We start from the raw sequence: 14946 nt of genomic DNA, 5'->3' as shown, positions 1-14946 counted from the left end.
CGTTGTTTTTATTTTTTACTTTGATTTTCTAAAACATGCAGTGATTATCCATGTCGACTACCTGTGGGTCTTCTTTTTGATAAAGTTCTTAGGTACTGGGTTTGGGTGGGGGTCACCAAAGGGGTGGGGGGGCAGTTATGGGGGTTGGGTTCAACAGTTGATTGCCCTGCATATTTGAAACAGAGCAAGTTTCTAGTTTCTAAACCAATAAAAACCTGCACCGTTCTTTGCTGAAACTTTGTGTGAATCTCACGTTCTTTCGCGGTTCTAGGGGAACTTATATATTTAAAAAAATATGTCCAGCTTTCAGCAGCCTGCACACAAACTCAGAAATACATGCAGCCAGAAGGTACATTTGGCAGAAATTGTCCTACTGGAGGGGGGGGCCAAGCTCTCCCAAAATCAGTCTGATTGGCTGATCTCCACTTGGAAGGATTTTTTTGAGGTAGTCTCACTTGAAGGGATTACAATAAATGAATCCATTTTTAGTATGCCACTTTTTCCAGTTTTAGTGGAGACCTTGCACTGGTCATTTTGTAATTTATCTCTCTCTCTCTTTCTTTTTTTCTGAATCTAGATTTCTGGGCACTGGCCTGTCATGCTCCAGACACCGGCTCCCTCTGCTGGTGACCCGCTCTACCTGCGTCTGCCGTAGGCCACGACGGCTTTGATCGCGGCTGAAGACGGTTTGAGGAACAGTGGGAGAGGTTTCCCCAGGGAGGCAGACGGTGGCGACAGCGTGTCCATGAGACTGCCCCACTGTGGCCAATATGGGTATTGCAACATTACACTAATGAAGGGCCACTCACTGTTTGACTGCTGCATCGTTACACTTAGAGATATGCTGTTCATAAAGACGCATTCTCAGCGCATACTCACACCTAACTTTCCATTGTGAGCTCTGAGATCCATTGTGCCGCATGTCCTTCTGCCATTTAATTTAATTCTTTATTTCTCTTCATCTTCTTTGTGTCTAGCCTGTCCCATTGCTGAGCGGCTGCTATTTGGGCTGGTTTATCCCGCTGTCCTGCACTAGGTGGCGCCATTGCTGAGCTTTATTCAGGGACATCACATGCAGGGACATCCCAAACCAAGCTAGACAAGGGGCCTAGCCCAAAGCATGAAAAATAGCCCGGACCAAGGGGTGTCCAGATACTTTTGTGTGTTAGACTAGCATGTATTTTCTGCACTGTGTATGTATGGCCAGCAGGGGGTGCTGTTGTGTGGGTATTGAGCACTTTCTTACCCATTACACTACCCTGTCCTTCCCATGCAATTACTAAGTAATAAGCTGTACTCAAGTTGTAATTACACATGAACAAGGCTGCACAGAGGCCCAGTGTCAGTGAAAGTGTGACTCTTAATGTGTGCAGTGTGTGTACACAGTGTGAAACTCTTACACACTGAGGACAGGGTAAGGCTGGGGTTCTGGGGTTCAGGGGTTTAGATGTTTAAGGGTTCATGGGTTTATAGTTTCAGGGATTCATACTTTCAGGGCGTTAGATATTCTGAAGTTCAGGGGCTATATGATGGGTTCAAGGGGTCCATGTGTTCATTGATTCAGAGGTTAAAATGTTCAGTGGACCAGAGTTTCTGGTGTTCAGGGGTTCAGCAGTCCTGAGGTTTTAGGGTACAGGGGTTCAAGGTTTCAGGGGTTCAGCAGTCCTGAGGTTTTAGGGTACAGGGGTTCAAGGTTTCAGATGTTCAGGGTTTCTGGGGTTCTTGGGTGTCAGTGTCTTTGTCCTGCAGTCAGAACCCAGTCAGATTACTGCCCAGGGGGCATTCTTGCCTACCCCCTGCACAGAATGCACCCCCCCCCCCACCCCCACCACACATTCCATGCCTGTTGGTCACAGATGACCTCTTTCTGAAAGTGCCTGTTCCTGTGCTCCTTCGTACTGGCTCTCTGTGTTCAGAGTCAAGGCCACGCTGAGCCTCCTCAGCACACATTACTCATCATGCCTATGAGGCTTGTCTTTCATTGCTCTGCCACCAGGTGTCAGTGTTGAGCTATAATGCAGCACGGTCTCAGTCTTTTATTCTCAGTGTGTGGTTCATAGTTGGCTCTCGCGCTTTGTGATTCATTTCCAACTGCACCCAGTATCTGAAAAAAGGATTTAAAAAAACACACATTCCTTTTTTCAGTTTTCTCTTTTGTCTTTACAATATTTTCCCTTTTTTGCACAGTCGTCTTAATTGCCATTAAATGAACATTTAATCATACTTGATTTTAAAAAACAGTTTTTCTGTATGTTATTAACAGTTTCATTAGATGCCAAATAAAAGGCAAATAAAAAGCATGTCTAAGGGAGGCTCACATTTCGATTTCAGATCTGTTTGTATTTTCCTGCGTCTTGTCTTAACGTGATGCCCTGCTCTCAGTCCAGACTGTGTGAAATCTGCAGAAATCAGGTTCTGATCCAGAACCACTCTCCAGCAAACAGGCTTCCTCTTGGTTCTGTAGCTGGGCGTTTATCCTGCGCTGATGTTTCAGTTATGTCACAGCGCGGAGAGTCATACGTTTCTGAGATGCTGTTTATTTATGGTCCTCAGGAGCAGGGATGGTGTGCTGGTTATGTGCTCTCTGCTTTCCGGAGGGAACAGTCGAGCATCCGGATCATTCCGTACGGGCAAAAACCTTTCCCTGGTACCGCAGAACCAGCGCCGGTTCTGTTTGTCTAAAGCTGCTGTAACTGTCTGAACTCTCCACACAAGCACCTCTTAGAGTGAAGAGCTTTACACAACTGCTTTTCCACAACGTTCAGACATGTCTGCTTCCTCTTCATAACAGCTCATAACAGCTTCATAACAGCTCATAACAGCTTCATAACAGCTCATAGCAACTCATAACTGCTCATAGCAGCTCACAGCAGCTTTATAACATCCAATGTGTGTCGTTCACACATACGCTTCTTTTTTCACGTGAACCAGCGCATACAGCATTGTTCAGAAATGTTCTGGATGAACCAAGCCCTTCTTATTTCCATGGATTTTCTGCATTGAACTGCTGACAAAATAAAACAAAAATGTTTTTCTTTTACTCAGGGATTCATCCAGCACTGCTGAGTTTCTGTTGTTTTTTCCCCACGGTGACTCACTTGTGAAGGGTGGATTATTCTCGTATCTGTTTGAATAAAAAACTCAAGAGGCACCCTGGTTTCAGTGAAACCTGTGGTACTGGTACTACTGGTCTCTTCCAGGTTCTTTCCAGGGTCCTCAAAGGGAATTTTCATACATTAGTGTACCCCTTTTCACCTCCTACACTGGGCAGTGTACCCCTTTTCACCTCCTACACTGGGCAGTGTACCCCTTTTCACCTCCTACACTGGGCAGTGTACCCCTTTTCACCTCCTACACTGGGCAGTGTACCCCTTTTCACCTCCTACACACGACAGTGTACCCCTTTTCACCTCCTACACTGGGCAGTGTACCCCTTTTCACCTCCTACACACGGCAGTGTACCCCTTTTCACCTCCTACACTGGGCAGTGTACCCCTTTTCACCTCCTACACACGACAGTGTACCCCTTTTCACCTCCTACACACGACAGTGTACCGCTTTTCACCTTCTACACAGGAAACCGTACCGATATAAAATACATAGTTCATATATAAAAGTGAACATTCTGGAGTATGTTGTTTCAGTACTAAAATGCCTTATTATATTGGTTTCAGTAGTTTAGGTTTTTTTCCCAGAACCTAAAGTTGGATATTAACCAGTTAAAAAGAACACTTACACTTTCACTTATATAGTGTAAATAATGGGGACATGATACACTGTCCCCACAAACAAACTACTATATATAAAAGAAGCACAACTATCTTTCTTTTATCAACTTTCCACAGTTATTTAGAGGTATGTAATACTGTGTGTTTCCAGAAAAGCTATAAACAGACGCTCATAACATTCAGATTGAGAGCTGTGACGTAGATGGTGAGTAAACAATAAGACGATAAGACTCATGCTGGGGGTGGCCGGTGCCTTTGAATTGTGAGGACTATTAAAAATGATAAACCTGATAATGGCACATTATTCTACTCTGGTGCAATCCTGATTCCAGGTGAGCGACAACACATTTTTTCCCTCTCCCAAATTACCCAAACTTCCTGCTCATCACCATGGTAATTACCAAGAATCATAAAGCATAAACGATACCCCCTCACCCCATTTTGCAGAATCAGAGGGAGGAGAGGGATCTGTCACCCATTCCTGAAATGTCTGCTGCTTGAGTCATGTCCGGCTGTCCGGGCCCGCTGTGGAGCGCTGCGCTAGCTGTGCTGGTGGATAGCGGCCCGATAAGCGCGCGGGGGGGGGGGGGGGGGGGGGGAGCGTTCCCTTCTTCGCTGTTGTTGTGGCTCCGGCAGGGACGCCTGTCTGGACGTCCCAAATGGCCTGTTTACATTCCTGCCTGTATCAGCAGCACACACTCACACACACACACACACACACACACACACACACACACACACTCAACCCAGAGGAATCACACACACACTCAACCCAGAGGAATCACACACACACACACATACACACTGCACACACACACACACACACTGCACACACACACACACATACACACACACACACACTGCATACACACACACACACACACACATACAATCACACACACACACACTGCACACACACACACACACACATACACATACAGACACACACACACACTGCATACACACACAATCACACACACACTCAACCCAGAGGAATCTGCACACACACACACACACACTGCACACACACACAATCACACACACACACACATACACACTGCACACACACACAATCACACACACACTCAACCCGGAGGAATCTGCATACACACACATTTCCCAGAAAGAACATTGGGCCTCATTCACAAAACTTTTCTTAAATCATTTTTTCTTTTGTTCTTTAAAATGTTCCTATGAAAAAAAAAAAGAGATTCATGACACATTTGAAGACCTTTGTTTTTGTGCACATCCCAGGTGCATGCGATGATGAATTCTAGCTGTTTGTAAATTTTATGCACAATCCTGTTCCTGTGATTCGCACAAGGAAACAGCCATGAACAAATACTGATAAGTAAAGAATGATGAATGCCAAAATGTTCTTGAAAACATTCTTACACGCAGTTTACAATCAAATGTGACCGTACGCATGTTTTGTGAATGAGGTCCGTTGTGTTTCCTGTTGATAAGTCCAAGTGTTCTAAAAATTTTCCAGATTCCAATGACGTCATGCCTGTGTCCCCTTGTTGCCACAGCGACGGTAGAGGACCTCCATGCCCTCGCTGTGCCATGCAAAAAGCATGCCTGATATTCCACAGACACTAATACCAGCTTCCTGCAGAGATCTTCAACTGGGTCACCAGGGACTTATTTTGGGTGAGGTACCAAAATTGTGAGACCCCCCCCCCCTTCCATCCCCCACCCACTGTACAGCTCTCCCGCTGTAGTCGTGCAGTGTCCACCCACATAAACATGACCCCCCTGGGTGGGATGATAAAATGCAATACAGAGAATTATTTGCAAACAAAATAGAAAATGCCATTACTCTCTGGAGGGCAGATTGAATAAATGGTGAAGTTGTTAAAAATAGAGCTTGAGTGTGCTGAGCAGGGGGTGTTTTATAAGCACGAGAGAGACGCCCCCCCCCCGCCGCCCCCCCCCCCCACCCCCCCCCGGCTCTCCTCTGGCCTCTTCCTCGGGGAGGGACAGAAAACTGCATCAGTCATGCATTCCAGCCGCGAAGCCAAACATCTGCGCTGAGCTGCGTCTATTTCTGTCCCCCCCCCCCCAGGGCCTGCCTAAATATCCAGAGCCCCCCCACCCCCCTCTGGAGGGCATGGAGCATAATTAAAGAAAAATACACATTAGTGGGACGGGGCTTCAGGTTTGGGGAGGAGGTGTAAATTGCTCAGCGGGCTTTGACACTACAGGGCCTCCCACACCGTGAATCTCTCACAGGTGGACAGGTGCCCATCAAACTCCACACATCAGATCAATCCAATCAGATTCCTCTCCCACAGTTCAGTCCTGGGTGGAGAGGCACAGGTGGCAGTTCCAACAGACGTCCCTGCTGCTCCAGCACCTGTCCTGCACCTGACAGCCGTAGCACTAAGTGTTCCTGTTTGTCGTTTTCCATGTTGTCTTATCTATGATTCATCTTTTCTTTTATCTAGGGTCATTTTTTCTGCAGAGACCAATAGAAAACTGCCACATCACAGGTGGTGCTTTTGTGAGAGTCCTGCTCACCTAGTCCCAGGGCCCCCCCAAAGGGAAACCCTTACAAGGATTAACCCAGGTAAAGACATCGATCTCAATTCAGTCAATCTTCCTGCTTAAATTAATCCGCTGTGTGTGTGTGTGTGTGTGTACATGAGTGTGTGTGTGTGTGAGTGTGTGTGTGTGTACATGAGTGCGTGTGTGTATGTGTGTGTGTACATGAGTGTGTGTGTGTGTGAGTGTGTGTGTATGTGTGTGTGTGTGTGTGCGCGTGCATGTGTTTGTGTGTGTGTGTGTGTACATGAGTGTGTGTGTGTGTGAGTGTGTGTGTGTGTACATGAGTGTGTGTTTGTGTGTGTGTGTATACATGAGTGTGTGTGTGTGTGAGTGTGTGTGTGTGTACATGAGTGCGTGTGTGTGTGTGTATGTGTGTATGTACATGAGTGTGTGTGTGAGTGTGTGTGTGTGTACATGAGTGTGTGTGTGTGTATGTGTGTGTGTACATGAGTGTGTGTGTATGTGTGTGTGTGTGTGCGCGTGCATGTGTTTGTGTATGTGTGTGTGTACATGAGTGCGTGTGTGTGTGTGTATGTGTGTGTGTACATGAGTGTGTGTGTGTATATGCGTGTGTACATGAGTGTGTGTGTGTGTGTGTGTGTGTGTGTACACAGAGGAATTTGTCGTGCTTCCAGACTGTGAGTGATTAACGCGTTCCTGGCGACAAAGGAAATTCCTGAGCTTCCATATCCTAGCGCAACAAATCCGGGACAGACTTCACTCTGTCACTCCCCCCCCCCCCATACCACCCCATGTCCTGCCTCTTACAAATACAACCCCCCCCCCCCCCCTGCTCAGGGGTTTCTACTGCCCTGAGGGGGGCCCCTTATCAGCCCAAAACCTGCAAACCCTAAAACTGGAACCAAATATTTCAACTATTTCATTTTTCATTTGGTGGGGGGGGGGTCATATATCTGGCAGCACATCCATTAACAGAAAGAGCCAGATTTTTCATGGTTTTATGGGATGGGTTCGCCCCCTGCGAAACTGGGGCATCCATGACTAAACGGTGGGGCTTGGTTAGGGTTAGGGTTAGGGTTAGGGGGGGGGTGGGGGGGGGGGGGGGGGGGGGCGGGGGTGGGGGGTGCGTTCCCCGCGCCTGCTCTGGCGCACAGATACTCGCCTCATTATTGGGGGGGTTATTAAGGGCATAAACACTGGCTGAAACGCCATTGTCTGGAGGGTGATGACATCACCACGACTTTTCCAGGCCTGCTCTGCCCAAACCTTCCAAAACAGGTCTTTCCTCCTCCTTTAATCATCAAGCCTTATTTTTCTTCCTTTGATTGAAATGCAGTCTTGTTTTGTTTTTTTCATTTGGATGAAGTTCAGCCTCGTTCAGCTCATGCTGTCTAAGGAGTTCAGAATGGGGTTAGGGTTAGGGTTAGGGGGTTGGGGTTAGGGTTAGGGTTAGGGTTAGGGTTAGGGTCAGGGTTGGGGTTAGGGTTAGGGGGTTAGGGTTAGGGTTAGGGTCAGGGTTGGGGTTAGGGTTAGGGGGTTAGGGTTAGGGTTAGGGGGTGAGGGTTAGGGTTAGGGTTAGGGGGTTGGGATTAGGCTTAGGGGGTTAGGGTTAGGGTTAGGGTTAGGGGGTGAGGGTTAGGGTTAGGGTTAGGGGGTTAGGGTGCGACTTGCGCAGACGGAGTTTGCAGCGATGCCCGGAGCCCGAGGTCAGGATGAATACACCGTGTTTCTCTGTCACAGAGAAAGCAGCAGCTGCTGCTGCTCTTATAAAGATGAGAAAGGTGAGGTATGCGGAGGCTGCCAAGTCTACTGCACAGACAGTCCTGGTCCGAACACGCCACCAGAACCAAAACAGAACCTCCCCCCATTTTAAAACAACAGCATGCCCCCCCCCCCCCCCCCAGGCCTCAGGCGTGTTTCGGGACAGATCTGATCTGGGACGATGCAAACACGGCCGGGTCGATGGGCTGACATTTGTCCATCATTTCCGTACATCAGCACGCGGCATTTCCTGATCAGCTCCCCCATGACCCCCTGATTTCCCTCCCATTTGTGATGCTCTCTGTGCTGATCTGGCTCCTGATCAAACCCACGCTGAGCCCCAGCCAATCACAGCTAACCCACACTGAGCCCCAGCCAATCACAGCTAACCCACGCTGAGCCCCAGCCAATCACAGCTAACCCACGCTGAGCCCCAGCCAATCACAGCTGACCTGCCGCTGTGGGGGGGTTTTACGTGTCTGTGGGGACACGGCGTGCGGATGTTTTCGATCTCCCCTGTCCCAACGGAGGAGCGTGTGAGGCCGTTCCTGAGGCGGGGGGTAATTTAGCAAACCCCCCCATCCCATCCCATCCTCAAAGAACAAGGAGTGACTTTTCTGTGTCTGTGAAATCGGTAAACATTTCTGCAGTTCCCTGAGAATTTTCAACAAAACATGATATCAACCAAAAAAATGTTTTTTTTAAAAATGCAATCGCATGCAGGAAGAACCATGTTCTGAACATTGGTAAAAATAGATAACCCATTCCCGTCTGTTAAAAAAAGACTGCAGAAATGTTAATGGTGGGTTTTAAAAGAGTAAAAGTATTTAAAGCGATTTGACCCAGGCCTTGTGTGAGCACCGTCCAGGGCAGTGCTGCAGGAGCATCAGGAAGACGTTACAGGGGGGTTATGTGTGAGAATCTTGCATAACCCTCCATTGTCTGGCAAACAGTCTCACCCCCCAGCTCCACTTCCTGAAGCGATCCCCTGCTTCTCACTACGAGCAGCTGATAAAGAAATCTGTCTCAGCGCAAATATGTGAACGTGTTTGCAAAGTGCGGTCTCCTCTTCAGTCTCTTCAAAATCAGCGAGGACAACAGCCCCCTTACAAAACAACCAATGCACGGAAAGGATCTTCACTGGGAAGCAAAAGCTTTTGTTGTCAACAGTTAACAAGCATAAATAAAGTACATGTTTCCAACACATTCAAACATGCATAGGCCTGCATTAATTAATAATTTCGGCTTAATTAATATGATAGGATCACAACCCATTAAGATCGTCTCTGAGTAAACATGACCTCAATCACAAGTAAAATGCTTCTGCTGAAAGGAGATAAAATATTAAATGGCACTTTATTGATCTCCAGAGGGGAAATTAATCATAACACCAGCGATTATGCTCCTGTTAGGGACCATAGAGACAAGAGGTCTGCCTCTCATAACTGCCTCTGATGGAGTCCTGTTTCTCCAGAATGTTTACTGTGCCATATTCATTGCATACGCACCCCTAACTTTTGGAAAGTGTACAGTATACATTATTTTTTAAATAATAGAACTGTTTCTGTGGCTCACTATTTAATACACAGGAGAAACATTCTATATGTACAGTTAATGGCTCTGGATGAGCTTTTTTTTTATCTATAAACATTTTGTCCAGCTTTTTGCAGAGCTATGTAAGGTGAGTTTATGCTAAGGAAGGAAGGGCGGTGCGAGAGGTCTGTATAATCCTAGCCTTGCAGAATTTGTACATTCTTGCTTTATCCTGCACAATCCCTCTGTAATCCTGAGCTAAGCGGACAGGTGGAACAGATCACTAATGGATGGCTGGGTTCTGCTCTCAGCTGGACCAAAAGCAAAAAGAGTAAAATACCGTCAATAATAATAATTCCCTCATCTGCCCCGAGCATGTTCTGTGCACACGCTCTGTTAACACGTTCTGTGCACACGCTCAGTAAAGACCCTCTGTGAGCACGCTCAGTAAAGACCCTCTGTGAGCACGCTCAGTAAAGACCCTCTGTGCACACGCTCTGTAAAGACCCTCTGTGAGCATGCTCAGTAAAGACCCTCTGTGAGCACGCTCTGTGAGCATGCTCAGTAAAGACCCTCTGTGAGCACGCTCTGTAAAGACCCTCTGTGAGCATGCTCAGTAAAGACCCTCTGTGAGCACGCTCAGTAAAGACCCTCTGTGAGCACGCTCAGTAAAGACCCTCTGTGAGCACGCTCTGTAAAGACCCTCTGTGAGCACGCTCTGTAAAGACCCTCTGTGCACACGCTCAGTAAAGACCCTCTGTGAGCACGCTCTGTGAGCATGCTCAGTAAAGACCCTCTGTGAGCACGCTCTGTGAGCATGCTCAGTAAAGACCCTCTGTGAGCACGCTCTGTAAAGACCCTCTGTGAGCATGCTCAGTAAAGACCCTCTGTGAGCACGCTCAGTAAAGACCCTCTGTGAGCACGCTCTGTAAAGACCCTCTGTGCACACGCTCAGTAAAGACCCTCTGTGAGCACGCTCTGTAAAGACCCTCTGTGCACACGCTCTGTAAAGACCCTCTGTACACACGCTCAGTAAAGACCCTCTGTGAGCACGCTCTGTAAAGACCCTCTGTGCACACGCTCTGTAAAGACCCTCTGTGAGCACGCTCAGTAAAGACCCTCTGTGCACACGCTCAGTAAAGACCCTCTGTGAGCATGCTCTGTGAAAACGTTCTGTAAAGACCATTAGCATGTTCTGTGACAGACTCTACCTGTCGTAGAACACTAATCTCACTGCTCCACACAGCCTATCAGACTGCATGCAAAGCGGAATCATTTCACATTCCACTATCTTCCTGCAAACACCGCCCCAGCTCCGATAACATTATGATCCTCCGCCCCCGCCCCCCCCCCCTTCCCCCGTCCATCACCAAGAGAGACGTTCCATCAGACATTCCGAGCTCTTCCGCCTGTTCCGCTCTCTGCTCACACTCACAATGGGGGCTGAGGTGATAACATGAACCATCCTCTCATTCTCTTTTCCTCTCCCCCTCCTTCCCTCTCTCTCGCTCTCTCTCTCTTTCTCTGCCCTAGTGACCCACAGGAGGAAGTGAGATTCTTGGAATGTGCAGCCCGTTACGCGGGGGACTGTGGTTGTGTAACAGAGAAAGAACAGCCCGGACAGGGGAGGGGGGCGTGTCCTCACGGGCACCGGGGGTGTGGCCTCCCTGACAGCACAAAGGAGAGCCATATAAGCTGAGCAGCCAGACACTGGAGCAGCAGACACACACCTGTCAGCCTTGCCCACAGGAGCAGCAGCCAGCAGGGACCTACACACCCAACCCGTGCCCTTTGGAATAACTTTACTGCACCTGAGAAAACCCCACAATGGCTCTGCCTCTCCACACACTGCTGGGTCTCTCCGTCACACTCTGTGTCTGTCTGCGGGAAGGTAAGAGACCTCACCTGCACCTCACCTGAGCGTTCATCCTGACTTCCACCTGCACCTGAGCTCTCAACTGCACCCTGACACCACGAAACCAGCTCCTCTCTTTCACCACGAAACCAGCTCCTCTCTTTCCAACCAGTTCCTCTCTTTCCAACCAGTTCCTCTCTTTCCAACCAGCTCCTCTCTTTCACCACGAAACCAGCTCCTCTCTTTCACCACGAAACCAGCTCCTCTCTTTCCAACCAGCTCCTCTCTTTCCAACCAGCTCCTCTCTTTCTAACCAGCTCCTCTCTTTCCTCCAGAGAAACCATCTCCTCTCTTTCTAACCAGCTCCTCTCTCTGTGGGAACGCATGCAGGAATGCTGCAGCATTTAAAATGTGCATGTGTGTGTTTTTACCTGCCATGCCTTTGCTCTTATTCATGCATAACAACATTCTAGATGTGCTCTCTGGACCTCGTAAAACAAAAGCTGCATTCTAAGTGAATTTTAAGGAACGGATTGCACATTTTACAAATGTGTGTGTGAAATAAATGTCTTAAGCATACTATAATTTATCTTCATTCAAAAATATATTTAGTTCTGCAGAGGCATGCGATACTGTGAGCAGCGGTAATGTTTGGGTAAAATGCTTAGAGCAGAGACACGGTGTTTGAACAGGGATCCATGTGCTGCAGTGGAAATGAAAGTGAAATGGTGGCATGTAAACAGACAGTCCGGCTGGTGCCCGTGTGCCCGACTCTGGCACAAGCCTGTGACTGCTGGCCAACCCAGAGCATGCACAGGGGCAGAGTGGCGGGTGTGTGACTCAGTTAGCGGACTGCAGTTTATCATAATGACCGATAACGTGGGGAACTCTGAGTGTGATTCCATCTAGCAGGGCACTGTCTGTCTGTGCTACAGCAGCAGAGAAAAGCTTTAACAGGAGCAGGTTCAGAGTAGCATTATAACAGCAGCAGAGTATGGTTATAACAGCAGCAGAGTGTGGTTAAAGCAGCAGTATAGTAGGGTTTTAACAGTAGTACAGTAGGGTTATAACAGTAATTAAGTAGGGTTATAACAGTAGTTAAGTAGGGTTATAACAGTAGTACAGTAGGGTTATAACAGCAGTATAGTGAGATTATAACAGTAGTACAGGAGGGTTATAACAGTAGTACAGTAGGGTTATAACAGCAGTAGAGTGTGGTTATAACAGTAGTACAGGAGGGTTATAACAGTAGCACTGTAGGGTTATGACAGCAGTAGAGTGAGATTATAACAGTAGTACAGTAGGGTTATAACAGCAGTAGAGTGAGATTTTAACAGTAGTACAGGAGGGTTATAACAGTAGTACAGTAGGGTTATAACAGCAGTAGAGTGAGATTATAACAGTAGTACAGGAGGGTTATAACAGTAGTACAGGAGGGTTATAACAGTAGCACTGTAGGGTTATAACAGCATCCTGGGATGCGATGCGCTACCTCATCCCGTTGGAGTGAGACATCGTGAGGGCAAACTGAGAGGGCCTGTGATCTGTGTGTCGGGTCTCTGGGTACAGAGCTCTGCTTCCCCTCAATAATGCAGAGGATATTTACCTCAGTACACACAACAATCATCCTCATCCTCTCCCTCTCTCTCCCTCTCTCTCTCTCTCTCTCCCAGGGTCTGGTCTCCCGTTGTCAGGACAGGCGGAGCTCAGTGCTGTCTCCGCCCTTCGCCATGGCAACGCTGGGCAGCACCGCGTTCGATCCAAACGCTGCTCCTGCAACAACCAGCAGGACTCAGAGTGCCACTACTTCTGTCACCTGGACATCATCTGGGTGAACACGCCCAGGTGAGCCTCACCTGTGCACTGACTCAACCTGTGTTGAGTTTCTCCATCTCATATCCAGCCAGCTCAAACTCTCTTTGTCCAGGATAGAATGATCTGATGTTGGGTGGGTGCATCTTCCCAAAAATGCTAATACTGCTTCTCTCCCTCCCTCTCCCCCTCAGTAAGATGACCGTATATGGGCTGGGCAGTCCCCTCTCTCGCCGGCGCCGCTCTACTGGTCGTTGTGCTTGTGCCAGTGCTGATGACCTCACCTGCAGCTCCTTCTGCCACAACAGGTGAGTCAGCTGGGCAGGTACCCCCCCCCCCCCCCCCAAGTGTTCAGAACCCATGTAACCCATAGAGCCCTATCCGTTACTCTACCCCCTTGACCACTGGCCCGACCGCCCAACCATCTCTTCCTGTGTAAATAAAGTGCATTCACTTCCGGGTCTGACTCTCATCCTGCTTGTTTCCGTGGTGACTGCAGCTCCCAGAATTCCGCCCTGGTGCTGGTGAACCCCTCGCCCCCGTCCCAGCGCCCCCCGAACGGGAAGACCTCTGACCTGCTGGCATCCCTCCGGTGAGTTAGCGTTAGCTCGTAGCGCCACGGCCACGGTAAACACAGTAACCGTGGTAACAATGACATCAGCGTTTTTGAGTGGAAATGCAAGGGAGCAGCGGGTTTAATAGCAGGAGAACCAGACTGAGTGACAGTCTGAGAGATCACACTGAGGGTCAGGGTTAGGGTTACAGTTACCCTGCATTTCCTAACCCCCCCCCCGTTTCTCACAGGTCCGTGGTCCGAGCCAACCAGCTGGTGGTCGAGCTGGGCGTGCCCCCCCGGAAGAGGCGGTCCTGGACCCACGGGCCGCGGAACAGATAGAGGGCTGGAGGGGGGACGCCGTCAGCTGTGCGTGAGCACCTGAACAAAGGGGGGGGGGCAGACCCCCCCGGAGCCCGACCGGGCCAACCGAGCAAACCAAGAACCGGGGAGACCGGACTGTACAGGAGGGGGGGGCCCTCACCTCCGCCACTCGCCCCCCCAGCTTCACCCCCCCCACACTCACTGGCCATCAAGAGACCGGATCTGTGACTATTACTGGGGGGTCCCACCACTGACCCAACACCAAAAGTCCAAAACGGGTTCCCATCCTGCCATTTCCGTCTGGAGAACATGACTGAGAGGCAGAGCTTCCAGATCCTTCTGTGGGACTGGACCAGACTGTCCGTGCGTGCGCCCCACACTCATGGAAAATGGGGGGTGGGAGGGTGGGGGTGGTTACGCCACCCAGAGTGAGCGTTTAACTCAAAAGAGGGGCAGCAAAAAGGCTCCCCTCCCTGGAGGCGATGAAGCTCGCGGAAGAAGCGTGATGCTGAAGCGTTACTGCTTCCTGGAGCCAAAATGGCGCCCTTTAGCCTGCGCTACGCCGCTAACTGCAGCCTTGCCGAAGCAGATCACTGATGACATTAGGAAAAAAGGCTAATTAATAACATCACTTTGATATTTTATTCCTCAGAGACTGGGATATCTTACCCAGAAGAGAGCAAAACATATCAGGTTTATTTATTTCATAAATGAGCACTTTGCTTACAGTAGTCATATCTCAGTGCTGTGTCACTGGTGTTCTGCTCAGCTCTGTTTTCACCCAAACTGCCGGTGAATCAGAGAACCGAGAGACTGAGTAATCTGCTGGGAGTGTCAGTCTGACGCAGTGTGGTTGGGGTTAGGGTTAG

At 48.9% G+C, this 14946-nt stretch overlaps 1 protein-coding gene across 1 annotated transcript; it reads left to right on the top strand.

Annotated features, from left to right (window-relative positions):
* The first annotated feature begins 5298 nt into the window (after nt 1–5298).
* LOC118210609 (endothelin-2) lies at nt 5299–14946 on the top strand. The gene is made up of 7 exons (XM_035386924.1): nt 5299–5381; nt 6196–6300; nt 11067–11424; nt 13062–13233; nt 13395–13508; nt 13700–13792; nt 14005–14946. The coding sequence occupies exons 3-7, from the start codon at nt 11361–11363 to the stop codon at nt 14093–14095; spliced, it is 534 nt and encodes a 177-aa protein (XP_035242815.1). The 5' UTR covers nt 5299–5381; nt 6196–6300; nt 11067–11360; the 3' UTR covers nt 14096–14946.

Source organism: Anguilla anguilla, chromosome 1 (genome assembly GCF_013347855.1).
Source record: "Anguilla anguilla isolate fAngAng1 chromosome 1, fAngAng1.pri, whole genome shotgun sequence".
Taxonomy (NCBI): Eukaryota; Metazoa; Chordata; class Actinopteri; order Anguilliformes; family Anguillidae; genus Anguilla; species Anguilla anguilla.
This window is presented reverse-complemented; position numbering and strand designations above follow the sequence as displayed.

Coding starts and splice junctions, on each gene's coding strand:
- LOC118210609 (XM_035386924.1), top strand. CDS start 11,361: ATGGCTCTGCCTCTCCACACACTGCTGGGTCTCTCCGTCACACTCTGT. Junction 11,425..13,061: donor CTGTGTCTGTCTGCGGGAAG/GTAAGAGACCTC, acceptor TCTCTCTCCCAG/GGTCTGGTCTCCCGTTGTCA. Junction 13,234..13,394: donor ATCTGGGTGAACACGCCCAG/GTGAGCCTCACC, acceptor TCTCCCCCTCAG/TAAGATGACCGTATATGGGC.